This window comes from Vicugna pacos, chromosome 17 (assembly GCF_048564905.1).
Source record: "Vicugna pacos chromosome 17, VicPac4, whole genome shotgun sequence".
Taxonomy (NCBI): domain Eukaryota; kingdom Metazoa; phylum Chordata; class Mammalia; order Artiodactyla; family Camelidae; genus Vicugna; species Vicugna pacos.
This window is the reverse complement of record NC_133003.1, coordinates 20163426-20190448: the sequence shown is the minus strand read 5'-3', so window position 1 is coordinate 20190448 and position 27023 is coordinate 20163426. Positions and strand designations below refer to the sequence as shown.

Below are 27023 nucleotides of genomic sequence, written 5' to 3'. Positions count from 1 at the left end.
GAATATCTGTTCTGGAGCTTATTTATTTATTTTTGTGGGGAGGAGGAGGTAATTTATTTATTTACTTACTTATTTATTTTTTTAATGGAGGCACTGGGGATTGAACCCAGAACCTCATGCCTGCTAAGCATGAGCTCTACCACTGAGCTATTCCCTCCCGCTTGGAGCTTCTTCTCTGAAAGGCATGTTCTCATCAGATATGCAGCACACTGCCCAGACATATTGGGCCATATCTGAACTACTGATCTTCTATCTTGCCTGCCAAATGCCCAAACTCTGGCCCTTACCTTCACGGCCCTGAACACAGCCGTCAGGTCCACGGGAACACAGGAGCCATCACGGTCTCCTCTGGCCTGCCATTCTGCAAGCAGCTGAGCATCCTCAGCTTCAACTGAGACAGAAAGGGAGCATGTTGTCTTTAGTTAATGCTTTGGAAATAGTCTGCTTCAAGCTTCAGCAGAGTTACAAGACCGTAAAGATGAGATGCAAACAGAACAAAAACTTCTACGACAGTTATTCAGTCACCAACCAGGATAGTTCCATGATCACCTGCAGTGATCTGGAAGAAGAGTTTTTCATTTCTGGCTTACCTGCACTCTTTAACAAGAGATGCTTCCAGTTTCTGAAACCACAGAAGCACATACTGGGGCAATAAAGCAAGTGTAATCCACTCCAAAAGCCTTAAACTTTACAAAGACTGTATCAGTATATGAACGTGTTTGGCCCACACCTGTTTTTGTAAATAAAGTTTCACTAGAACACAACCAGACTCATTCGTTTATGTATCGTGTACAGCTGCTTTGGTGCTACAACATCAGAGTGGAGTAGCTGCAACTGAAACTGTATGACCCACAAATCCTAAAATATTTACTGTCTGGCTCTTTACAGAAAATGCTTGCCATCTCTTGGTTCACACATTTTGATTCATTCTCTCTTCTTCCCAGCTGGAAACAAGTAATGATATGATCAGTTGTTTGGGTAGAAAAAGGTCTAAACTAACTGTGGGGAAGCTGGCTGCTTTCTATGCCAAAGAGGCAAAGGGAGTGTCAAACCCTAACAAACCACAGGAGGAAGGCAGATGCCAGGCTTATAATTTAGGAGGGGCTAGGAACACACCTCTAGAAAAACAATGTGGTCTCATTTTCAATCAACCAGCCTACACACTGAACCAGGCGTGGCAAGGTGCAAACAATGGAGTCTCCAGTACAAAACAGTAAAGGAACCACCTGCAGTAAGAAGCATCCCCAGACACAGGCTTCTGAAATACACCCAACTGGCCAGCCAAGCTCCAGCAGCCCAAGGGTGAACCTCATGAATATTGCTGGGCCAGTTAACTGATTTTCCAAGATACCTCCAACTCTTTTCCCACCTACATGTGAGGCAGCATCAAGCTCTCTCATACATCTAATCAGTGTCCGACTTTAACAGTATCACCCACAGCATAACTCGAAGAAGAAGAAAGAGCAAAACTGACTTTTTGATGAATATGAATTCATCAAGGAGCACATTCTTCCCCTTAGTTCTAATTACTCATTAAAGAGTTCTATTACTCATTCTAATAAAATTAAAATTACTCAAATAAACGCAACTACCTGAAAAAAGTCAGAAGAAAGTCCCGGGAATGCACGAATTCAGAAGCACTGTATTTCCCAATCAGGAGTCATTTCCAAATCAAAGGAGTCAAAAATTCATGTGTCCAGAAGACTAGCAGAAAAAGCCTGCATCTGTCTTCTCTCCTGAAATAGAACAGTGGTGTTGCATCTGGCCATACACATCACTGTCCTCCACGCTCAAAGATGACACTGCAGATGCTGTCTGTCCCCTGCTCTGCTTTGTACCATTAGCAGGCAGGTGAGTAATCCGACAAAGGATGTAAAAGCATCGCTTCCACCAACAAACAGCTGTGGTGGATCTCAGATAATACAGCTTTGTGCCTTGGGCAATCCCTTAATATCTCTAGGCCTCAGGGTTTTTTTCATCTGTAAAATGGATGGCTTTGATAGAGGACCTCTAAGGCTCCTTTTCATATGATTATTCCAGCTCTATAATTATACCTGCGTAACTCTACACTACACATAATATAAAAATGGCGTGCATCAACAAGTCCTTCCCTCACTTCCATATCCTCCTCCACCTACTCTTTCATCACAAAATGAGTGTGACAACAAATTAGCTGAGATTCCAGACTCAAATGTGTGGCTCTTGAAGTCAGTTTCAGTGAAAACTGTGTACTTGAGTGTAGTGGGTCAAAAGGAAGTATTCTAATACTGTGCCTTTCACCCACGGAAAAGACATTTCCTTTTGAAGGATAAATGCTCAGATGTGGATTCAAAACTTTGGCAGGGGCCTTGGCAAAATGCTGGGAAGACTGATGCCAGCAGATCTTTGAGGAACCATTTACTAGTGGTTGCAAAACAAAATGTGTGTGTGTGTGTGTGTGTGTGTGGAGAGGAGGCTCCTCCCTCTTCTAAGTTTATGAGTCAGTGAATAGTATGACGGTTTGGTGATCCCATTCTGCTCTCACAAATAAAAAGAAATGAGTATGTGAGAGAAGAATAGAAATATAGGAATGTGGTAGGTGTAAATCTCATGAATAAGAAGAGGTTTGGAGAACACTCATTGCATCTGGGGAGTCTGCTAAATTTGCTGGACCCAGATGAACAGACAGATGAGGCCTGAGCACTGGGCTCCTGGCAGCCCAGAGGAAAAGGAGACGAAACCAACTGTTGAGAAGAGGAGACGAGAACTTCTGTGGATGAAAACCTCTCTACTCAGACTAAGCCTTATGCTACAGGGTGCCAAAAAGTCTTGCACTACTACGCTCCTAAACTTTAAGATAAAATGACTTGCCAAAGAGAAGTAGCATGGCTTTTTTTGATAGGAAAATACTATTCAGTTTGATTCATCATCCAAGATCCAAAGATGGGCTTCATGGGAATTGCTCCCATGACCAAATGGAAAATTTTGCATGTTTGAAAAAGTATGTGCATTTTTCTGAGAGGGTTCAGCACTTTCAGTTTTTCAAAGAGGTTCAAGTCACCAAAGATACAGAATGTGATTGAAAAATCTAATATATTACTCTTTTCTGTTACACCTCTACTTAACTATCCAACAGGCACCCAAGCAATTTAAACAACAGATCTTCCCAAAAAGAAAATTAAGCAAGGTTCAGGAGTTGGCAGTGAATTCTGAGAAAGTGACATGCCTGCTAATGCTGCCTGTCACACTCTCCCTAAAACTTGGGGAGACAGAAAAGGTGACATGTTGTACAGGATGAGTACAACTGACTTGAGGTAGAGTAAATCACATGCTATCAGCTGAAATCAGTTCAGTCATGTCAGTGATAGAAAAGGCAACAGTAGAGCATGAAAGAACACTTGACCTGGAGTCCAGACTCCAGGAGTCTAGTCTCTAGTCCTAGCTCTGCTCAGTTCAACCTGTGACCTTGGACAAGCCTGTTCTCCCTGTGGGCTTGATCCTTATCTGTAAAAATGCAAGCTATTCAAGTAGACCAATGGTTTGCAAACTCTTTTAAGGCAATGAACATGATGTATAGATGAAACATCCAAAATTAATCAGAAGCTAAAATGAATTCAAAGTGGCAGGTTGAACATATGCGTTTATCTATACTTCCCTTTAATGGGAAACCCCATTAAGTTATTATTCATAAATATCTACTACTTACTGAGTATTCATTACATGATCGTTTTAAGTGCATTAACTAGTGGAGTCCTCAGCACTCTTACTAGGTAGGTGACAATCCCCATTTTACAGATGAAGGAACAGAATCACCAGTGCTGTTTTCATGGCTAATAAGTGGCAGAGCCATGATTCAAACCCAGGCCATCTGGCCCTTTTCGCTTCTCTGTGTCTTCCCTGGCTCACCCTTACAGCCTAAATCTTAATCTGAAAATTCTCCCCCATTACTGCTTTTCACCAGTCTACTCACACCAAGTGTTAGTGCCATCACCAGATCACTCTTTTGCTTACAAATTTCTAGTAGCCTCAAAGTCTACTACCATGCAATCACAGTGGACAAAAATTTCTCATTTATATTTACTTCCTCTTCCTCCTTTAGCCCAGCTCATTTTTCTCAGACCTCTTGGTTCCACACTAAAGATGCTTTTCCCTCTCAGTCCACTTGACTCCTCTCCAGGAAAACTAATCTCCTTCAGGAGGGGTTTAGACTGACAAAAACCTTAGGCTAGGCATTATGCAAATAATACCACAAATTTTCTCATTTAATCTTCATACTAAGAATTAGGAATCATCCTTATTTTTACATTTGGAAAACTGATGCTTAGAGAGATTAAGTAACTTGCCCAAGGTTATACCTAGGATTGTAATCCAAATCCTTCTATCTCCAAAGCCGCACTCTTAACTATTCTACTCGACTGTCTCCAGAGGTCTGACTCAAATAAGTGAAAAAGGAAAAGTTTCCTTTACCCTATAGAACAAAGAGATCTCTACATAGTTTTGTTTTTGTTTTGTTTTTTTTTTCAACAGAGTCCTTCACAAATGCTGGTAGCCTTCTAGCCAAAGCCCACCACGGAACGCGGCTTGCAACAGCATCTCCCTACCTGGAGGGCTTCTTCACGTGGCTCAGCAGCTGAGCTAAGGAGTAGCACAGCATGCCTCTCCAGTGGGAACGGATGCAAAGCACAGGACGAAGTCTGGCTCTTGAGCCCATAATGCCAATAGGGAACAGGTGGTCAAGAAATCCCTCTCCCCACGCAGCCCATCAATCCATTCTCCGAGATCTTTGAGGTGGTGGTGCTGGGGGTGTGCCTTTCAGTGTCGGGAAGCATAGCTGCCCACCTCAAAAGATTTCCAGATCCGAGGTTAAAAGCTCTTAAGAGACAAGGAAGTAATCTAACAATCAAGGGCAAGGAATGACTCCTAAGGAAAAGCCTCCACCTCTACAACAGCGCAGCTAACTTCGAGGGGCATAAAGAAACGTCTATGGTGGCAAGAAAAGGTGCTTCCGTGATGCCCGTCAGAAGAATGTAGAGACGGCCACGGCCACCGCCCCTTCTTCCCTAGAGGGGCTGTAAGTCCATTTTCTCTTGTCTGTGTAACAGAAAAGGGAGGCAGACACCCCAATGTCTCCATACATTCTGAGGGCCTCAGCGGCGCCGCTCTCAGCCTTTCCTTCTAAGGGCTAAGAGGCTGTCCCTATCCATCTCCCCATTCGGCCCCAATCCCCCTCTCCCACTCTGGCATCTCTCTCTCCCCTACTCGCTCTCCCTCCAACCTCCTTTCCCCACCCCTCTGCGCACTAGACCTCTCTTCCCCTATCCCCCACCTTTCTTCCCTCCCCATTGGGTCCTTTGGCCCTCAGCCTCGCGCCGTCCAGCCCCCGGCACCTTCAGCGTCACGTCGCACAGCTTGCCCTGCCGCCGGATCTCCTCCATGACGCCGTAGCCGCGACTAGGCAACTCGGACACGGAGAAGTGCACCAGGTCCTCCAGCTCCTCCGCGCCGTCCTCCACCATCTTCCCCGGACGCCGCGACTGCGCAGGCCTGGCCTGCCGACTCCAGACTAAGCAGGGCGGGGCGAGGGCGCGTGCGGACAGCTGCCCGGAGGCAGGGCTGGCGTCAGACGGGCCTGCGCGGCCGCCGTAGTCTCAGACTACTCTGCGCCGGAAGCGCAGCCACCCCGCTTCCTGGTTCTTGCGCATCTTTCGTTCCCTCGCTACCCCGACCCTGACTTCGTGCTTGCAGCTGTCGAAGTCTTTCTAGTTTAGTTGGTCCCATCTCGCGTCCTCCTGATTCGGCCCTGACCCTGCCTGTAACTCAGCAGAGGACCGCGGATCTCATTTCCGCCACCACCATGTACTTCCGGGATCTCCGGAAGCGGCCCGTTGCCACGGCGACTGTGTACACAGCTCGGCAGCGGTGCGTGCCGGGTTTGGGTCTCCGCTCACTCAGCGGTCGCGCTGCTGGAGGGCTCCTGCCTCCCGAGCGGTGAGCGGGGGTCGCGCGCCGCTGGGGTGGGGAGAAGGGAGGCCGGAAGGGGGTTGTCCGCCTGGGCGGCAAGCAGTTGCTGAAATCTGAACACAGCCCAAGTGTCCCCCAGCTTGGTTCGCTGATCTGTGAAACCCTGACCAGGGAGGGGGCGGTATCGCGGAGACACTTTCAGCCTAGCTGCGGCTTAGGGTCTTTGGATCTAACTTTCCTTGCCCCAGGAGGGTCCTACGTCGCTCCTGAGGTTTGCAGATCTCTAGTCTTCTGAACCCTTCTGTATTCGTCGGTTTTCTAACTGAAGGGGCTTCGGGATCACCAGCCCCAATCCTTTGCTTTACAGACACGGAAACCGTTTTAGAGAGGGACAGGAATGGTCCCAAGGCCCACTGCCTCCCAGACTCCACATAGGCATCCAGCATTTTGGGTTAGAAAAGGGGGAAAGGTCAGTTCTACCTGGATCTGAGTCTTTTGTTTAGCTCAAGGCTAGGTGCAAATGCACCTGGACCGTATTTGGGTGGGGTTCAGATGCTGCTGCCTCTCTGGTGGCTATGAGAGTTCAACATGAAGGACTCTTTTCTGGACGGAAGCTCTGGAAGATAGGGTCCTACCTGGTCCTCTCCCTTTACCGAGCTTTCAGGGGTGCTTGGTGGCGATTCTGTTCATTCCCACCCCTAAAACAAATGAGAAAACCACGAGCCTCTCAGTAGGAAGGTCTCCTGGTGGCCTCAGCGGTTCTCTTATTTACACCAGAAATATCTAAGGGTGGTGCCCATGAGAGAGAGGTATTCCCTACTAGGTCCTGAGGCATAAAGACCCTACTAAAAGGAAGGACTTACAAAAAGGAAGCGTGTGGTGAGGGGCTGAAGTTGGCTTCTTGCCGTGGTGCCTGGAAACCAAGTGTCCTCCTGGAAGGGCTGTGGGCTCAGGGTTGGAGGTGGTGTGGGAGGGGAGTGACATCATGTGCCCTTTGGGACTCTCTCAGTAGTGACTGAAGATGGACCCACATGTGGAGATTCAGCCACCCTCTGACTTCCAGCCATTACCATGACCATCACCACCAATCACCATTTTCTTGAGCACCTGACCTGTGCTGGGCACTGTTCTGGACTTTGAGGGGGGATTCAAAAGAGAGAAAAGGCACAGTCCTGCCCCTTAAGCTGCTTATAATTTAATTTGGGAGCTGAAACCCGCTCATATGATGCGGCGTAAGAACGGTGACAAGCGTTATTTCAGTAAGTGCAAGATGGCATGGGGTCCCCAAATGTCTGGGTGTTGAGGGACCGCTGGGTAGGGAACTCACAGGAGGGATGCAGTTAACAGAGAGGGCTTGCCTTAGGTGGATATGGCTCGTGGCACAGGTGGAGCCATGGGTGTAAGCATGGGGAGGTCCTTGGGAAGCACAGGTAGGATGATTGCATGTGCATGTGCATTTGCATGTTGGCAAAGTGCTGGGCAGAAAAGGGACAGGCTCTGAGGGGAGGGCTTTGCTTGGAACTGGCCTGTGCTGACCTTGGGCTGTCAGTGGATTGGGGCCGCAGGGAGGGAGGCTTGGACACCCGCCCCAAGAGCTGCCCTTCATGGTCCCTTTCAGAGGCACCCTGGGCAGCATCTTAGCTTTCCTGGGCAGCAGGATGAGCCCTCGGACTGGTTTGGGGAATGGTTCCCAGAGCTTTAGAGATGGAGTGTAAATGTTTGCTTGAGTCCAAACACACCTCCCCCTACTCTCTATTTTCCAATAGCCTAGATCAAAGTGAACTTGAAGATGAGATACTCTCTTCAGTTTCCTCAGTTGGGGAGTCATGTTAGAGCTATATGTGGCTTTGTATTTCTAGAGCTCAATTCTGCAAACAAAAACTTTAGAACTGAAATTGGACAAACCATTCTTCTTACTCACATGAATACCTTTCAGATTCATTTTCTCAAAACTAAAAGATCTGAATTTGGCCTTCTAAAATCTCATAGTGGCCTGGATAATACGTCCATAAAATAATTTCTTGAGGAATGTGAGAAGTGGTCACACACCCTACAGCAGGCAAATATGAAAGTAACATGTTTGATTATTTGCTTTGACATCTGAAGGGCTGGTAGTAGGGATTAGAGTTATATTTTGCCCACTTTGTTGAAGCTGTAAACTGAAAGGGCAGGGCCTGTCTCTACTTAACTTGCTTCTACAGAGATACTTAAGGCCACTTCATGATAGTTAAGATAATTGTGAGAGGAAATCAAGTGGTGATCACAAGTTGTAATTAGAAATGTGGAGGGACATTAATATTTTAAACATCTGGAATCATGTTTATCAGGTAACACTCATTTAGCCTCTCTTAGATAATATCTATAACATGCTAATATTCTTTTTTTTAGAGGGGAGGTAATTAGGTTTATTTATGTATTTTTTAATTAGTTTTTTTTAGTGGAGGTACTGGGGATTGAACCCAGTACCTTGTGCATCCTAGGCACACACTCTGCCACTGAGCTATACCCTCCCCCAGTTAATATTCTTTATTTAATGTGCTTTTTTTTAAGTGAAATAATTACGTAATTAAAAGAAGAAATCTGTCATGCGTGACTTTTTCTTTACAGTCAATCTTGAAAATTAGCTTTTTAAAAATATTAGACATCTTATCAGTTTATTTGTTAGAGGCTTTGCAATAGCATGAGCAAGCTATTTTTTTCCCTTAACAACTGTGTTGATATTGCTGTTTTCCAGTTTGAAGATGAAATCAAGTCACCTCCCTATGCCTTATGTTTCCCTAACTCTTCATAAAATCAGCAATTCCTCTGCTGGTTGGCTTTTTCAAAAGTGTCCAGGAGTTTTCCTTAGCCTCAACTCCTCTATTCTGCCCCATGAAAGTACAGGTTATTTGAGGTGCAAATGCCTCATTTCTTATTGAACTGGCCCAACCCAACCAGGGACATCAAAAGAGAAGTGTATGTCACAGCACATGTCCTGACTCTCAGGTCTTGTCTCAATTCAAAGTCTGTTTTGTGTATTGTGGCACATTAATTCTAAATGAGTTTTTAACATTCCTTGTATTCATGGTTCCATAAAAGTGCAATTACTGAAATCTGAGAGCCCAGTTTTAGGACTACATGGCCATAAACTCCTTGATGCTATTATTCAACTTATATTTTAGAAAGGAAAAAGAAAAAAATTAGAATTATCTTAGAAAAACTTACATGTAAAATTTGAAATGTTTCATCTTGGAACAATTTAAAATTGTATTATGTTAATTTGCCTAATAGTTTTGAACAATTAAGTTATTTGGCATATTTTCATAGACCTTTATCTTGTTTTCTAGTATGACTTAGCTAGATTTATCACAACTGGTGATGATTACAGATGGATTTTTAGCTTTCCACAGAGCTTTGACATTTTCTCTCAATACTTAATCCTTTGTCATCAGTGTATAAGAGGCACCTGAAAAGCAAATTAAGTTTTAAGTCTCCCTTAATGCAAGAAAAATCATTGCAATTATTACTTCTGTTTAAGAACCCTCTTTGCTTCCCTGCCAAATATCCACCCTATATCCATCCTGGTTAGAACCAGAATTTACCTTGTAATAGTTTAAATAGGTTTACCCAGACAGTCTCAGGAGAGGGCCTGGTGCGATTTGACCAATGAGACTAATCGCCAATAAAATGTAAGCTTTCTTAGTTATCATTTGGAGGGTGTACCATTGAATTTTTAAAAATGTTTATGAAATACTTTAATTGGACAGGATATTAGAGATCAATTAACTCTCCCTGCAATACAACAATCCATTTTGTAGCAACTCTACTAGTTGGCATCTTGACTTTGCTTGACTGTTAATGGTATTTATGGCCCTTCCCTTGAGAAAGTCTTTTCTATTGTAGGACAACTCTATACAATAAGAAAGTTATGTACCTCCCTGTCAGTTATATCTATAAGCTTTCATCCTATTTGATGATGCTACATTCAACATTTATTTTAACATTTTATTATACATGGTAATTATTTGTGGTACTAAAAATGAAGGAATACAGATACATGTGTGTCTACCTGAAAGAAAATGTATATACATAGTTAGGTTTTAGGAGAGGCAGAGGAGGTAGGGGACTGTGATTTTTCTCTCAATGGAGTGGCAGAGAAAAAAGGATATTTGACTATATAGGCTAGATTAAATATACTTCCAGGGAATCTTTTTCTGATCTAAGTTAGTCTAATAGAGGTAGAGGAGGAGATGCTACATCTGAAGTAAGGTATGTTCATGAAAAAAAATCAGTTCTAATTCATTTCATAGTATTTTAGAGGAAAATATAATGAATAAGGCAAAATATAAGTGGACTCAAATTCAGAACATTTCTAGAAACCACATTTAAATTTAGGCCACTGAAGGGAGCATTCTTTTTGCTTTGAATTTCAGTCTCTTAGGGGGTCATTGGTGGAAAATGATGAGACCCCCTATAAAGTAGGAAGTACATGGACTTGTGGAGCAGCAGCCTGTGGGCAGAGCACTGAGAATGCTAGGGGGTAAAAAGGAAGACTGGCTCTCAGTGGGAGAGGAAAACATGGACCACATATCACCCTTTTCTGATCTTCTTGATGAATGACACCTCCCTTCTAATTGTTGTTTGATGATTGACTACTGAAAATATTTGCTGTCTTCTTTTTAGCTAGAATGGGTACTAGGAAAAAAGTTCATGCGTTTGTCCGTGTCAAACCCACCGATGACTTTGCTCATGAAATGATCACATATGGAGATGACAACAAAGTAAGTGCAGTGTGTTTGCCTTCACCTGTCTGGGCATCTCTCTGTACCCCCTTGCTACAGTATGACCCTGTTTGCAAACAACCTTTTAAGGACCAAGACAGAATTGGTAAAAGTTCAGATGGAATCTAGAGTCCTTCAAGTCCAAAGCACTCCCCTAAAATGCTGTTGAGGAAACTCATGAAACTCCCATTTTAAATTGCCTTTTTGGTTAGTAAGTTTACCTTATCCTTGTATCTGACACAAGACTAACACTTGTCAACACTCACAAAACTTTCTGGTGACCAGATCTGCCATTATACAATCTCCCAGGAAGTACAGTAGGAATGTCTTCAGTTGATTACTGTTAAACTTACCAAAGCAGATGGCGAAACTCTTACTAAGAGAACTGGAAGGATTTATCCATCCCCATGTCCCTACCACTGTCTGAGAACTTTTCAGAAGCCTATGACAGGCTTCAGACACCTTGAGAGTATGGGATGGTTCCATTCAGCAGATGTCTGTGGATCTCCTATGTGCAACATTGAGACATTCTTTAAGGGAGGAATTCAAAGGCCACCTTCTCAAGATTCAAAAGTCCTAGCAGTCAAAAGGAAACTCACCTGCAACCTTGTGAAGTGCACCCTGCTAGACATGGCTTCAGTGAACACTGAAGCACAGAGCATTTCTTGCCTGAATGGACAAAGCCTCTCTCTGTTGATATTTTTTCTGTGTGTGGCTGTGTCTTGGCTTCGGATTAGGGCATCCAGGATAAGAGTCCAGTGAATGTCTGTTTATATCAGAAGCCCCCATTTTGAAGATTGGAATCTACCATTGACCTAACTCAGTATGTTTCTGATCCAGCTACTACCACAGTGGTTTGCTATAGAGGGATGAAAAACATTAAAAAAAAAATGTTTAGAAATCTTTACATCTAAAAATCTGCAGATGACAAGAAGGTAGTCACCCTCAATCTACTCTAATACCAGTGAGTAACTGAGAAGTCCAGAGCCTGTTCTGTGACTCTCATTTCATCATTACTCACACTGGCCCATAGCGTGTATGTGGGAGTAGGTGCTCACCACAGTGCTGAGGAGGTCCTTACCGCCAGGATCCAGAGAGATGGGGCTCAAGCCCAGACCTCTGTCACCAAGCCCACTGTTCTCTCTGGCCCAATTGAAGGCCTCCTGGTGCTTACTGAATTTGTCTAAAGCTTGTTTAATGAGAACTTGGTAAATATTCTTGACCCCGTATCATAGATGGGGTGAAGCAAGACAGACAGCACCCTGTAAATTAGGGTGAGAGTTGTGGAAACTAACAAGTGCTCCAGTCTCCTGATCCTTCCACCTTGAGGGGGTGTGGTGTCCCTGCAGGAGCTTCCTTCCCCACTCCCAAAGATCATCCAGAATATATGGGAGTCCCTGTTCTTCCTGAAGTAAATCTCCCTGAAGTTCCTTCCAGATCAGGCCTTGGCTATCAGTGACTTTTTTATACCAGTTTCATAACAAGTTTCTCTCTCTCTCTATTCCTAGACCATTGATATTCACTTAAAAAAAGATACTCGGAGAGGAGTTGTCAATAACCAGCAGACAGACTGGTCATTCAAGCTGGATGGGGTTCTCCATGATGCCTCCCAGGACTTGGTTTATGAGACAGTTGCGAAGGATGTGGTTTCTCAGGCCCTTGATGGCTATAATGGTAATTTAGTTAATTAACTGTTGTTTTACATAAGAACCTGTGGAAATCCCCTCCCCACCAACCCCCTAGTATGAGGGGCAAGTATTTTATGGTGAATAAAATAAAATATAACTTCACTTGATAATTTTTGTTTGCTTATTTGTCTATTTCCATGTTCTTATGGTGGAAAACTTATTTGCTTGGTGACATTGTGGGCATGGCTTGATCCGTGGTCCTAGGAAGATTTAATGAGCCTGGCTCTGTCTAGGTCATGGGGATTCAATTATTATCCTGTTTCCACTCCCTCAAATATAAGTTTTTAACATAATGTCTTTATGGTAAATTTGATGTAGTCAAAACATTTTTCTCTTGGTTACTCACTAGGAGCTATTTCCATTCACTCTACCAGCACAATCAATCTGTTCATATTCTAGTATGGGATTATTTACATATTTCACTAAAAACTTGAGTACAGCTTGATATTTCTTAAAAGCTTAACCAAAAAAAGCTTTCTTAACAAATTAAAATTTATTGGGAAAATCTTGAAAAGATTTAAAAGTCCTTAGAAAAAATATATCACAGTTTATAGACTTTGCCCTACATAGTCTGGTGGCTCCTGACTAGAATGTTCCCTGTTTGCAAGTTTTAGATCTTCTGTTTAAAAATCTGTTCAGTGTAGATGCCCAAATATTGTATTCTGTGTGTGATACATAGGTGTGGTCCTCACTGGTCCTGAGGGGAAGGGGGCCTGAGGAAGTGGAGACAGAGGAGCTAAGGCCCAGGGAGGTTAAGAGACCCCAGGAGGTTAAGAGTTTTGGGTGCTGTGGAGCCACAAATGGGCTCTGAGTCCCGGCTGAGCTGATTACTTCCTGCACTTTTGTGCAGGATTAATATCTATTAGACACTGCTTCTGACTCCAGCTCAAATGCTGAATTAGGGCCCCTTGTGTAAAAATCTACCAATCCCAGGAACTAGAACATCCACATGGCAAGGGCAAACACTGATTTCCACAGCCCAGTGTTGCCTGGGCAGGTCTGCTGTGAAAATGCCCAGAAGCAGCATTTGGGATGGGGTCAGGCTCAGGCTGCCCAAGCCAGGAAGAAGAGCAGGTAGGAACTGGAGCCCAGGGTGACCAGTTTGTGTCCCAGAGCCTGGTGGTGATGGTAGACCCAGAGCACGTGAGAGGTCCAAATGAAAGTCTTGCCAGAGAAGGCAATGGGACTAGATCGGGACTTGCTCACAGTGCTCTGTTTAAGTGGCCTGGCAGCCCTGTTTGGTCCCGTGGGAACTTGAAGTCTACAAAGGAAATGCCCTTTTCACTCCCGTCTTTTCCTGGTGATTTTGAAAGTCCTTCTTTCCTCCTGCCTGGCCAGCCCCGCAGGGAGGCCCAGCCCAGAGAATCTGGCAGTTCCTGACCTTGCTAAAGAAGGGCTGAAGTTTAGTGCACTTATCTCCCTTGTCTTTCTAGGGAAATCCTCACTTCCTCTGTTCCCTGGGATTCCTTGCTCTCCTCAGAAGCCTGAGGAGTAGAGCACTACAATGGACCCCAGATTCAGAGAAACCGTCTGTGTTTTGAACATTTATATCTCTGTTTCCCTGCCCCCGCTGCCTCCATGGCAGGAATTCCTGATGTCCTTGGCTACTCCTGATGGCCATCTTCACACCAGGGCTCTGGCTGGCACTGGGCATGCTGCAGGGTAGGAGAACTCTCCTTGGAGCTATCTTCCTGGATGTCACCAAGATGTGTTTTGAAATGTTTGCAGGCACCATCATGTGTTATGGGCAGACGGGAGCTGGCAAGACATACACCATGACGGGGGCAACTGAGAATTACAAGCACCGGGGAATCCTCCCTCGTGCCCTACAACAGGTAGAGAGTGGGCCCATGGGTGGGATGCCACACAGGTCCGCTGTCTTTACCCCAGATGCTGCCCATCCCAGGCCAGCTCCTGCAGAAAGAGGGGTCCAGGCCTCAAAGGAGTTGCAGCCTGTAGGGGAGACAGGATATACGTAGTGGGTGGTGTGTGTGTGTGAAAACTAGGATTTTGGTTTCCAGACTCTAACCTATACTCACGCTGAGTCTGCTTCCTCATTTGTGAAAGAGGGAGTTGGACATGCTGACTGGTTTCTTGCTATTCTGATGATCTGTGACCTTGTAATTGAGGAATTAGGAGTCCTAACCGTGTTCTTTCCTGGTTTTAATGAGAGGGATATGGACCCTTGCACAGCTTCCTTACTGGCCTGCTCTGGCTTCTTCCACCACCTCAGCCCCAGAAAAGAGCAAAGGGTAGAAGCAAGGCACGGCATGAGCTTTCAGGACTGAGTCAGCCCTGAGGGTCTGGGAAGTGTGACTTAAGATAGGACAGAAGGGCTTACCTTTGAGGTCCGCTAGTCTGGGTTCTGTGAGGACCCTCTTTTTGGAGGTGGGAGGCAAAGGACTTTTCCCTAAAAGCATCTTTAGGTTTTAAAGCTCTGTCCTGTAAGAAGTGAAAATGTCCATCTAGTGTATAACCATCCATGCTGTAATTTTTTGAAGCAATATCCTTAATATCCCACTGTCAAAGCTTCAGTAGCTCAGCGTCTTAGACTCTAATAGTCTAGCCCAGCGCTGCCCAATAGAAATATAATGCAAGTCACATATGCAATTTTGACTTTTCCAGTAGCCACAGGTCAAAAAGTAAAACAGGTGAAACTAATTTTAATAATATACTTTAACTCAATATAGCCAAAATATTATTTCCACGTGTAATCAATACAAAAATTATTGAGATATTTTACATTCCTTTTCCTTATACTAAGTCTTTGAAATATGATATGTATTTTACACTTAACAGCACATTTCAATTTAGGCACTAAAATATTCATCAGAAATAGTAGGCTCTGTATTTAGATTTGGTGGGGAGGGTATAGCTCAGTGGCAGAATGCATACCTAGCTTGCATGAGGCCCTGGGTTCAATCCTCAGTACCTCCACTTAAAAAATAAATAAATAAACCATAGTTCCTCCCACCCCCTAAAAAAGAAAAGTTTAAAACAAATTCTACATGTGTATTTAGATTTCATGAAATTTACAGCTGAAAAAGTAGATATATAAACCCAAGTTGTTCCAAACATACTTAAATGTTTACCAATAACTGAATTTAGCATCAGTTTTATATTTTTAGTTAAAATTAAATAAAGTGTAGAACTGAGTTCCTCATTGCATGAGCCACATTTCAAGTGCTCAGTGGCCACTGAGCTAGTATCTACCATATTGGACAGCATAGATCTAGACTGTTAGAGCAAGGGGGTACTTCAGGGATCATCCAGCCCAACTCCCCATTTAACAGATAAGAAAGTTAAGGTCCAGAGAGGGGAAAGGACCAGCCCAAAGTCACCTGATGATACGAACTGGGGAGAGTTATTAGGAGTTGAGAAGGCTGAGTTCTGGCTTGGCTTCTTCCCTTACTAGCTGAGTGACTATAGATGGGTATTACCCCTGTTCTGCTCTAATCACAGTGGAGTTATGTGGATGGAGTTAAGCAATGGATGTCAAAGAGGATTATATGTGGTAAAACTCCACCAAAGAAGATACCTTCACTTCTGAGTCCTTTCTGTTCACCATGCCTCTATTTCTTGAGGCTGTACACGTATTAGTCAATCTGCAAGTTAGCCCTCAATAACCTACAATATGATAATAAATATCACCCGATGGAGCTACTAATAATTGTTGTTTTTGATGATCGTCACATCCACTAGACTCTGAATTCCTTTAGTGCAAGGATTCCCTCCTAAGGTAAGAAATTCCCCTAATACTGATGGGTATTTGGAGCTCTGCTCTTGGTGACTTCTGTCCAATCTCCCATCTAGGTTTTTAGGATGATTGAAGAGCGCCCCACACATGCCATCACTGTGCGTGTTTCCTACCTGGAAATCTATAATGAGAGCCTGTTTGACCTCCTGTCCACTCTACCCTATGTTGGACCCTCGGTCACACCAATGACCATTGTGGAAAATCCTCAGGGGGTCTTCATTAAGGGCTTGTCAGTTCACCTCACAAGTCAGGAGGAAGATGCATTCAGCCTTCTTTTTGAGGTGAGATGAAGTCTAAGGGTTCCTTCCTTCCTCTCTTTCTTTCCGTCCTCCCTCCTCTCTTTTTTCCCTTTTCCTCTCTCCCTCCTTTTTAGTTTTTTACTCACTTTGATAACGAGAATGAAAATAAATATATACTCATTTAGCAAGTTCAGATAGTAATGAAAACATGTAGGAGCAAAAAATGAATTCACTCATCTGTTTTCTGTATGTGGCAACAGTAATGTGTAGGTTTGCTTATTTCCTTCCAGTCCTTTTTCCCGTGCAGTTTTTTTTATTTACTTAGTTGAAATTGTCCTTTTTATTCTTTTTTAGTTTACATTAAATCATGGGCATCTATAATATAGAAAAAAAGAATTAATGTCTTTGGTATATAAAAGCTCTTACAAATCAATGAAAAAAACTCCCGGGATATGTTATTCTTTTAAAAGTCATGTAGATTGAAACTCATACATTGCTGGTGTAATGTAAAATGATGCAGCCATTTTGGCAGTTTCCCAAAAAGTTAAACATTAATTTTATCATAGGGCCTAGCAATTTTACTCCTAGGAATCTACCCAAGAGAAATGAAAGTATATGTGCACACAAAAGCTTGTATACAACTATTCATAACAAGATTGTTCATGATAGCCAAAGATTGGAAATAAGCAAAATATTCATCAACTGGAGAATGGATAAACAAAATGTGGTACATCCATACAATGGAAAACTATTCAGCAATAAAAGGAAATGAAGCATTGATACATGCTACAACATGGATGAATCTCCAAAAAATGCTAAGTAAGAGAAATATAAAAGATCACCTGTTGTGTGATTCCATTCATTTGAAATGTCTGGATAGCCACATCTATAGAGACAGAAAGCAGGTTAGTGGTTGCCTGGGGAAGAGGGCAGGAAGTGACTGCAAATGGTCCTGAGGGAACTTTTTCGAGTGATGCAACATTTTAAAAATAGAGTCGTGCTGATGGTTGCACATTCTTGTATGTTTAAGTGGTGCACATAACCATGAATTTCTCTAGGTAAAGCCAAGAACTGCAATTGCTGGATTATAGAATAAGTATGGCTTTAGATTTCTTAGATGATGCCAACTGTTTTCCATAATGGGTGTATTCCCACAACAGGTTATCAGAATCCTCATTATTCTGACCTTAAAATTTTGACTAATCTGACTGGGGTGAGTTGTTTCCCACTGTGGTCTTGGTTTGCATCTCCCTGATTTCTGGTGAGATTAAGGACCTTTTCATGTGTTTATTGACCAGTTGGGTTTCCCTGCTTATGTCTTTTATTTTCTTTATAGATATCCTTTTTCTTTCTCTTACTTATTTGTATAAATTCTTTACATATTCTGAAAACTAGTTCTTTTTGCAGTTGTATGTATATAAATAATTTCTATTTCCTGTGGCTGGCTTTTTTTTTCTCTCAATCTTGAAAAATATTTTTGCTGGACATAAAATTCTATTTTAGCATTTGTTTTCTTTTACCACATTAAAGATATCATTGCAAAATTATGGTTTCCATTGTCACTGGTGAGAAGTCAACTGTTGGTCTATTCAACAGTCTTTTAAAATTATGTTAGTCTGGGTTCTCTGAGAAGCAGATGTCAGGATGGGATTAAATGTGCAAAGATTTTAGGAGGGGAAATTTGTGTGTCAAGGAGGTAGGAAGGGAGCCATGTAAGGCTGGATAACCATCAAGCCATGATGCTAGTCTTACCTCAAGTGAAGGGAGGGAAAGTTGGGTAAAAGCATCCAAGACTGCCATGCATTATGAAGAAGGTTCAGTGTAAATAAGTTGGGAATCTTTGAGCCAAAGTTGGCCAAGTAAGAACAGATCTGTATTAGTATTCCTGCTATATTCAGTCACTGATGGGAAGCAATCTTTCTTGTGATTTGTTATACTTCATGAATCTGAGGATTCATGTCTTTTCTATCAACTGAAAAAAATCTCAGCCATAATTCTTTTGAATATTACTTCATCCTTTTTTATCCCAATTATCTCCTTCTGGAATTATGATTAAACAGACTTCTGTCTTCTTCACTCTGTTCTCCATGTCTCTTAACCTTTCTTTCTTGTTATTTATCCTTTTATCTCTAACTTAAATGTTCAGTGGAATTCACCAGTGAATCCATCTGGGCCTGTGATTTCATTTTGGAAGGTTATTAATTATTAATTCTATTTCTTTAATAGATACAGGCCTGTTCAGGTTGTCTATGCCTTCTGTGAGTTTTGGCAGATGATGTCTTTCAAGGAATTGGTCCATTTCATCTAGGTTATCAAATTTGTGGGCTTACACTTGTTTCATAATATTATCCTTTTAATATCCATGGGATCTGCAATGATATCCCCTCTTTGATTTCTGATATTAGTGATTTATGTTGTCTTTTTCTCTTAGTTGGCCTGGGGAGGCTTACCAATTCTATTTGTCTTTTTAAAGGATCAGGTTTTGGTTTCATTGATTTTCTTTATTGATTTCCTATTTTCAGTATCATTGATTTCTGCTGTAATTTTTATTATTTCTTCTCTCCAGCTTACTTTGGATTTAACTTTTTCTTTTTCTGATTTCCTGTGATGGAAACTTAGATGATTGATTTTTAGATCTTTTTTTTCCTTTTTAAAAATATGGAATACTTCATGAATTTGGGTGTCATCCTTGTGCAGGGACCATGCTAATCTCTGTATCGTTCCAATTTTAGTGTATGTGCTGCCTAAGCAAGCACTCTTCTTTTCTAATACATGCATTCAGCAGTGTAATTTCCCTCTAAGCACTGCTTTCATGGCATCCCACAAACTTTGATGTCATGTTTTTATTTTCATTTAGTTCAAAATATTTCTCTTGAGATTTCTTCTTTGACCCATGTGTTATTTAGAAATGTATCATTTAATCTTCATATGTTTTGAAATTATCTAATTATATTTCTGTTATTGGTTTCTAGTTTAATTCCATTATTGTCTAAGAGCAGACATTGTATGATTTCTATTCACTTCAATGTGTTAATGTGTGTTTCATGGCCCCAAATATGGTCTATTTTAGTGATGTTTCATGTCAACTTGAGAAGAATGTGTATTCTGCTGTTGCTGTCTTGTAATTTTTTCTTGATAGCTGGACATAAAGTACGGGATAAAAGGAACTTCTTAACACAAGTTCCCATGGACAGTTCTGGTCTGAGATGTCATTCTCTGTATCTGCCTGTCTGTCTCTCCAATTTTGTCAGCGATTTGCCCTGTGACCTCATTTCTCTTACAGATTTAAGAAGGGTTGTTGATTTTTCAGTGTGTTTAGCTTTTTACTTGTTGTTAGGATAAAGTGATGACTTTCAAGTTTCTTCCACATGGAACCAGAAAGCAGAACGGTAATCTCTTCAGATTTATTTTCTATTTTCCTTATTCTCTCTTCTGCAGATTAGTATTTAATCTTCTCTTTAATTTAAAGTATTCTATTTTGTCGTTTCCAAAAGTTCTGTGTTGTTCTTTATAAACCTTGCTAGTTATTTTATAGAATTTTGTTCATTTCCTGTGTTTTTGATTCCTTTATTTCTTTAAACATGGTAAACATACTTATTTTATATTCTTTACCTAATAATTCCACTATCTTAACATTCTGAGAGTCACTTCTGCAGATATTCTTTCTGATTCTTGCTTATGGTACCTTGTTTCCATCTATGTTTTGTGATTTGATTATAAGCTCTACTCCCTTGGACCTTTATTAGTGGGTCTTCTTTGATGCTTGGGTTGAGAATATGTTACTTTAGAGAAGATTTTTCTTTCAGGTGCCTAGGGGACATTACCAATCCAGGGCCTTTTTAAATCAGATGTTTATTTTAAGGTTATCAGAACTTTAAAGTAGTATATACTTGTGCCCCAATCTCATGTTTGGTTGAGGCTGTGATTGTAAATTCTTGGAATATATATATATATATTTCCCTGTTCTGTCCAGAGATAATGCCAGTGCTGAAATAGTTTCCCTCCTTTCCACTTTCTGCAGCAGATTTTCCTCTATTTCCCCTTTGCCAAAAGGCATAGACTTCAGGGACATGGGTCAGCAGACACTTTCCTTGGGTAGATCCAAACCTTTTTCTGACTTCATCTGCATAGTTGCATTACACGGTGTTGAGTCCAAACCTGTGAAGGACCCCACCCACAAAGACATGTACACACACACATGCACAGATAGACAAAGACACCTAGAAACACTAGGCCTCTGAATCAGAAATCAGACCTTTATTACTCAGCCTCACAGTGGTCGCAGTGGTTTTAATAATACTGTAGCACAGTTTCCTACACCCCAGATCCCCATAGAGCAACACAGTGAAGGCAGATGTCACATATGTTTACAGAAGGGAGGGGGTGTCTATCTTACTGGAGATGAAGTTCAAAATTGTGTATCTCAGGGTTTATATAGGAGCTGCTACATTTACTTCTCTTCTCCTCTGTGGGGATAGAGAGAGTTGGAGGTGGAGAGGGGCAGATAGGGACAAAAGGGGAGAATGAGAGAGAGCATGTGGTTTATTTTGGAATGTAAGTAAATTTTCTCTTGGGAAAGGAGGGGAAGGCCTCTGCACTGAAAGTTAAGCATTTGGCTCTGAAGGAGGAAGAAAGATTTTATTACCCTTTGTATTGGAGCAGACAGCTTGGGTAGGGGGATGGAAGTGGAGGGAGATGGGGAAGGAGACAGGTGGCTCCAGGTCTACCACCTTCAGAATGTGAAGAGCTTTAGGAGAAAGAGGAGATTTTCTCTATCTTTATAACAGGTCAATTTCATTGCTCAGAGAAACACCAAGAAATTCAGCAAGGACTGTCTGACAACACCCAGTTTGCATGTTGCTCTCAGGGCAATAAGAACATTGGTTCTTGTTTATAATTCCTGGATTCCTGCTTCTGCTTTGTGTCTGGCCCCTAGGTATTTTGCCTTACTTTCTTGCAATCTCAGCCATGCATTTAAAAGGAAGTTTAAAATATTCTGTCTACTATTTTTAGGTGATTTGCAGTAGGAAGGTTTCTGAACACTTAGTCCCTTGTATTGTGAGAAGCCCCTTTAAGTTTTGGGCTGAGATACAGTGCAAAAGGTGTAGGGCTTGGAATTGGGGAACCTAGGCTCAAGTCCAGATTTCTTTCAAGCTCTGAAGCCTTAGTGTTGAGCAAACCATGAATCTCTCCAGGCCCCAGTTTGCTCATCTGTAAAAGTGGAGACACTTTTTTTTTAACCTATCATTATCCCAAGGGTTGTTACGAGAATCAGATGGGATCAAGCATTTTTATAATTGACTTATAACATTATATTAGATTCAAGTGTACAACATAATTCAATATTTATATACACTGCAAAATGATGACCACAATAAGCCTAGTTAACATCTGTCACCATACATAGTCACACATTATTTTTGTGTGTGATGAGAACTTTTAAGAGCTACTTTTTGTGACTTTCAAATATGCAATACAGTATTATTAATAGTCACCATGCTGTACACATATCCCTGTGACTCATTTATTTTATAAATATCCTGAAGTGGAATTGTTGGATCATATGGTAGTTCTATTTAAAAAATTTTGAAGAACCTCCATACTGTTTTCCATAGTGACTACACCAAATGGGATCAGGCACTTTGAGCATCGACCACAGAGCCTTGCATAAAATAAGTGCTCAGTGGATGCTGTTCAAAAGCATGATTGCTCAAGCAGTCATATTTAGAATTGAACCAGGCATTTTGTTTGCAACAGTAATTCCTCAAGGGCCACGTCCTTGCTGGGCAATGATGGTGGAAGGATAAATGGGAGTCGTAAGGAGTTCACTACGGAACAGGAAAGGGTAGGAGGGAAACCGGTGACAACCAGGACATAGTGTGAGCTGTGCTCCAGGAGTGACAGACACCTGGATGGATGTGGCCATGGTGGGGACAGCCAGCAAGGGACTCTTTGTGGAGGAAAAGGCACTTCTCTGGCCTTCAGAGTTTGCTTAATTAGAAGCCAGAAAGACAAGCAAAGAGGGTACTTCAGAAAGAGAGGACTAAAGGATAAAGATGAAGTGACCCCTGCAACTCTTGGCAGATGTCAGTGAATCTGAAAGACAAGTAGACAGTGAGAGGCTATAGGGATAGAGCCTGGGGGTCAGCCAGGCCCGCTCCACAGTCCAGGGCCTCCCTTCCTCTTTGAAGGAGGACGGGGAGAGGAATGTGGCATCACTGATTTGGAGCTTGTTCACAGCATTTCCCAGGGGCCTATAAGGAGGAGGAAGTCCCTCCCACAAGGATCCTTTTCTCTAAGAACAGCCCCTTCTGCCATATCTCCTTTTAAGTGTATTGTGGTCATAGTGCCCAATCCTGTGATTTAGAGGCAAGGCCCTGCTGTCCCTTTAAAAATACAAATATTGGTTTTTCCTAATTTTAAATTTCAAAATTAATACACATCCACTGTAAAAAAAAATGAAAGCACAAACCTGTATACATAAAAATATTACTTATAAACCCCAAACTCAGAAGTGACCATTATAAACATCTTGGTAGTAGCATTTGTTTATTCTTTCTTCCGTGATTGCTTTTGTATTCCTTAGATTGTACCATCATAGGATTTTTATCCTTCATTGTGTTACTGAGGTGTACCACATTGACTGATTTGCATACGTCAAAGCATCCTTGCATCCCGAGATAAACGCCACTTTGTTGTAGTGTACAGTTCTTTTATTGTGCTGTTGAAGTCAGTTTGCTATGATTCTGCATTTTCCGTTGTTAAAAACTATCAACATTCTCCTGGTTACATAACATTCCATGTACAGATAGATCATTCCCTAGTTGTTGGATATGTAGGTTGGTTAAGATGCAGTATTCATGAACATTTTTAAGACTCTTAGTTCTTACTGCCACTTTGCTTTTCAGAAAGCTGTATAAATTCACACATCTCTAGCAGGAAGTGAAAGTGCAGGACTGGACTCCAATTTGTCTTCTCTTCTGCTAGTTTATAAATGAGATTCGCCTGGAAGGCCTGGCTGATTGCAGTGATACAAAGATCACTTGTATATGGTTGAAAAATGACCCCAATAGCTTTTTATTTTATTGTTTTTGTTTGTTTTTTGGGTTCTTTCGGGGAGGGGAAGGTAAGTAAAGCTATTTATTGGAGATACTGGGGATCGAACCTAGGACCTCCTGAATGCTAAGCATCGCTCTACCACTTGAGCTATACCTTCCCCCCATGCCTTATTATTTTAATTTTTCAAAACGTCTGTGTTTTCCCTTTTCTTCAGGGAGAGACCAACAGGATTATAGCTTCCCACACGATGAACAAGAGCTCATCTAGGTCACACTGCATTTTCACCATCTACATGGAGGTAAGTGCAGGCTCTTTGAATAGCCCGGGAGCGGCAGTCGATCCCCTTGTGACCTGCTCACTGTGACAGTCTAACCTCTGTTTGGGTGTTTCATAGGCCCATTCGCGGACCTTATCAAATGAAAAGTACATCACTTCCAAAATCAACTTGGTGGATCTAGCAGGCTCGGAAAGGCTGGGGAAGTCTGGGGTAAGTGGGGAGGAGGAAGTTCTTCCTTAACAAGACAAGCCATGGCCTGGTTTCCAACTTAGTGCCTGTGCATGTGGGCTATCACTGACTGAGCATTCGTGAGCACAGTCCTGAGCTAGGCGCGGTGGAGCTGGAGGGACAGAACTAGGAGTAGTGAAACAGCTGCATCAGAGAGGCAGTTCCTACCTGACAGGATTTTTGTGAACATTGAATAAGATGATGGCTCCTAAATTCTTAGCAAGGACCTAGCACTCAGGCAGAGCTCAGTAAATGCTCCATGCTCATGTTAGCATTTTTCTGTGTGAGTGTGAGTGTTCACATGATGAATATTTGCATAAGTATTTCATCTTACATAAATATTCAGATGAGTGTATTAGCATAAGCATTCACAAGAGCATTCAGATGAGCATTCCTATGTGTATTCATATGAATGCGTTTATGTATTGTATGAATGTTTGTATGTTCCCAGGATTATTTGCTCAAGTGTCTACGCAAATATACCCATGTGCATTCATTTAGTGTGACTCTTAAGTGAGTATCCATATGAATATTCACTTAAGTATTAATATTTGCATGAGCATTCACATGAGTATTTGCATGAATGTTCCTGTGAGGGTTTGTATTAGCCGAAGGTTGAATACAATCTTATGACAGTGAGAGAAGACCCTAGTTTTGGGAAGGAGGCTCTGGCCTACCCACAGACCTGCAGTGTTCTTTGTGGGGCAGCCTCCCCACTTGGTCTGAAGAGGAACTGACCTTTGGTTTGTAGTCCGAGGGCCGAGTCCTGAAGGAAGCCACCTACATCAACAAGTCGCTGTCATTCCTGGAGCAGGCCATCATTGCCCTTGGGGACCAGAAGCGAGACCACATCCCCTTCCGGCAGTGCAAGCTCACCCACGCCCTGAAGGACTCGTTAGGTGAGGATGTGGTTGGTGCCCAGGGAGGAGGGACTGGTCTGCCACATCTGCTACTGGTGATAATGGAATTGCTCCCTCCTGGTGGCGTGGACTTACCTGCAGCCTTTCACAGTGACCTTAGACACACGTGAAAAGGCAGAATCAAGCATAGTGCCCTCTGATGTCACCCACAGCATGCCATTCTGTTCACTCCTCAGAATCTTTGCTTAAGCTTTTGCTTCTACTGGGAATACCTTATCATCTCCCCTCATCCCTGAACCAGCTGGCAGAATCCTTCATTGTTTTGAAGACCCAGGTAGAGGGCCTCTCCCATGATGTCTTCCCTTCCCTACAGCCTCCGATTGAGGAGCTGGGGCTGTGTCCTGTCATCCTTGGGTTCCAAGGCTTTCGTGTTGGGCCTGATGACACATAGTTGGTATGTGATTATTAACTGAGTGCCCCTCTGAGCAAAGCCCTGGCCCACAGCCCTCTGCCCTGCCCCAGGCCATTTCTCCTCTGCCGTTCCCCTGGCTCTCCTTTTAGGTACAGACGGCAGCCTCTCCCTCTTCTCTCCCTCCTCCACTTGCCTCCCAGCCATGTGCAAGCTTGCACATGTCCTCTCTGACCCTGTTTCAGTCAACTCAGGCTGCTATAACAAAATACCATGGACTTAAACAACAGACGTCTGTTGTGACTTAAACATCAGACGTCTATTTCTTACAGGTCTGGAGGCTGAAAGTCCCAGATCAAGGTCCGGTGGGAATGGTTCCTGGTGAGAACTCTCTTCCTGGTCTCTAGGTGGCTGCTTTCTCACTGTGTCTTCACATGGCAGAGAGAGAGAGAGAGAGAGAGAGAGAGAAAGAAAGAAAAGAGAGACCAGAAAGAGACACAGAGCTCTTCTCATAAGGCACTAGTCCCATCATGGGGCTCCACCCTTATGACCTCATCTAAACTTAATCACTTCCTGAAGGCCTCACCTCCAAATACCATCACATTGGGTATTAGGACTTCAACATATGAATTTTGAGGGGACACAAACATTCAGATCGTAATAGACCCCACTAGCCTCAAAGAAATCTCTTGGCAGAAAGTCCACATGGTTCATGGCCCTTCTGTGTCCTGTTTTCTGCAGGGGGAAATTGCAATTTGGTCCTCGTGACAAACATCTATGGAGAAGCCGCCCAGTTAGAAGAGACGGTACGTAAAGACAGCCAATTCAGCAGGGTTAGAATCCTTCCTCATGAGTGTGAGGGCTGGGTAAGCTGGCACAGCAGCCATAGACATTGTTAAGGGTGGAGGGACCCAGGGGAGGTGGCTGAGCCAAAATTGCTGAGGTGGCCCCAGCCAGGATGCAAGTACCAAGGGGCAGAAGCTATGTTGAGGAAGAGGCAAGGCAGGAGGCAAGCTCAGTTTGGGGGCTAGTGTGAGGAGAGAAGGCTGAGAGCCAGCTTTATGGGGGAAGGACCATGCTTTCGGGGGTGCTGCTCCTGGGAACTGGAATCAAGGAGGATAGCTGATTCCCCATTCTTCGTAATCACATGTTTAAAAATCTTGGAAATAACTCAGGATTCCAGACTGGGGTTATAAGGCTGGTGTGAGCAGAAAGGGGTCGAACACCTGCCATGTGCAAAGCAGTTGGGGGAGCAGCTCAGTAGAGATGAGGCATATGTGGCCTTAGGCCTTGGAGTCCCCAACCTTGGCCCTAAGTAGTTAGAGAGGCCCAGATGGAGGAGTCCTCCAGGGGAGGGGGCATTTTTCTTGAAGCTTGGGAACTGAGCTGGCTCGGAGGTAGGGAAAGCAGAGATGTTCCTGGCAGAGGAAACTGTGGGCCTGAAGATGTGGCCCGTGCCATGAACATCTGGCCACTGCAGTGGGGAGCTCAGGAAGGGGAGGAAGAAGAAGAAGAAGGTAGAGGGGCTGGATGTGCCCTGGTGGCCAGGCTGAGGCCTTGGCTGTTCTCTTGCAGGTGGCTAGGGTTGTTACAGGGTTTGAGTGGGTTAGGACTGTGGCCAGCATTGTGACTCAGAGAGGTTAACCCAGCATCAGGGCACAGGTGATCTGGGGAGGGAAGAAGCTTACGAGAACCAGAGGCAGGAATTCTGGTTGAGGCAGTGACACAGGTGAGTCCACACAGCTGGGCACTCAGTCTGGGGCTCCCCGCCTCTCCTCCCTACCCTACATATAAGTAAGATAGGTT

General features: G+C 43.1%; 2 protein-coding genes and 2 non-coding genes across 23 annotated transcripts in view; 1 reads left to right on the top strand and 3 right to left on the bottom strand.

Annotated features, from left to right (window-relative positions):
• KLHL18 (kelch like family member 18) overlaps positions 1 to 5634 on the bottom strand; it is a 49912-nt gene extending 44278 nt beyond the window's left edge. For 2 of the 7 annotated variants that reach the window (XM_072941167.1, XM_072941168.1), the window contains exons 1-2: positions 5306 to 5634; positions 288 to 391 (exon numbers count right to left, since the gene is read on the bottom strand). In XM_072941167.1, coding sequence (XP_072797268.1) covers positions 288 to 391; positions 5306 to 5495 — 294 coding nt within the window. In that variant the 5' untranslated portion in view covers positions 5496 to 5634. Of the gene's footprint in view, positions 1 to 287; positions 392 to 1592; positions 1737 to 5305 lie in introns of all 7 variants that reach the window. The other 5 variants (XM_006200735.4, XM_006200736.4, XM_031686661.2 and 2 more) reach the window with 4 other exon arrangements.
• A 161-nt stretch (positions 5635 to 5795) lies between these two features.
• KIF9 (kinesin family member 9) overlaps positions 5796 to 27023 on the top strand; it is a 41177-nt gene continuing 19949 nt past the window's right edge. The window contains exons 1-11 of one of the 14 annotated variants that reach the window (XM_072941159.1): positions 5989 to 6211; positions 6308 to 6409; positions 6953 to 7199; positions 10603 to 10700; positions 12209 to 12374; positions 14117 to 14223; positions 16202 to 16426; positions 23658 to 23741; positions 23838 to 23930; positions 24700 to 24847; positions 25959 to 26023. In XM_072941159.1, the coding sequence (XP_072797260.1) occupies positions 7163 to 7199; positions 10603 to 10700; positions 12209 to 12374; positions 14117 to 14223; positions 16202 to 16426; positions 23658 to 23741; positions 23838 to 23930; positions 24700 to 24847; positions 25959 to 26023 (1023 nt within the window). In that variant the 5' untranslated portion in view covers positions 5989 to 6211; positions 6308 to 6409; positions 6953 to 7162. Of the gene's footprint in view, positions 5968 to 5988; positions 6212 to 6307; positions 6410 to 6949; positions 7200 to 10602; positions 10701 to 12208; positions 12499 to 14116; positions 14224 to 16201; positions 16427 to 23657; positions 23742 to 23837; positions 23931 to 24699; positions 24848 to 25958; positions 26024 to 27023 lie in introns of those variants that run through there. The other 13 variants (XM_072941158.1, XM_031686656.2, XM_031686657.2 and 10 more) reach the window with 13 other exon arrangements.
• On the bottom strand, positions 8379 to 8451 carry TRNAP-AGG (transfer RNA proline (anticodon AGG)). The gene has a single exon. It is a non-coding gene; the product is annotated as a tRNA-Pro (tRNA).
• Positions 19037 to 19140, bottom strand: LOC116284047 (U6 spliceosomal RNA). The gene has a single exon (XR_004193833.1). It is a non-coding gene; the product is annotated as a U6 spliceosomal RNA (small nuclear RNA).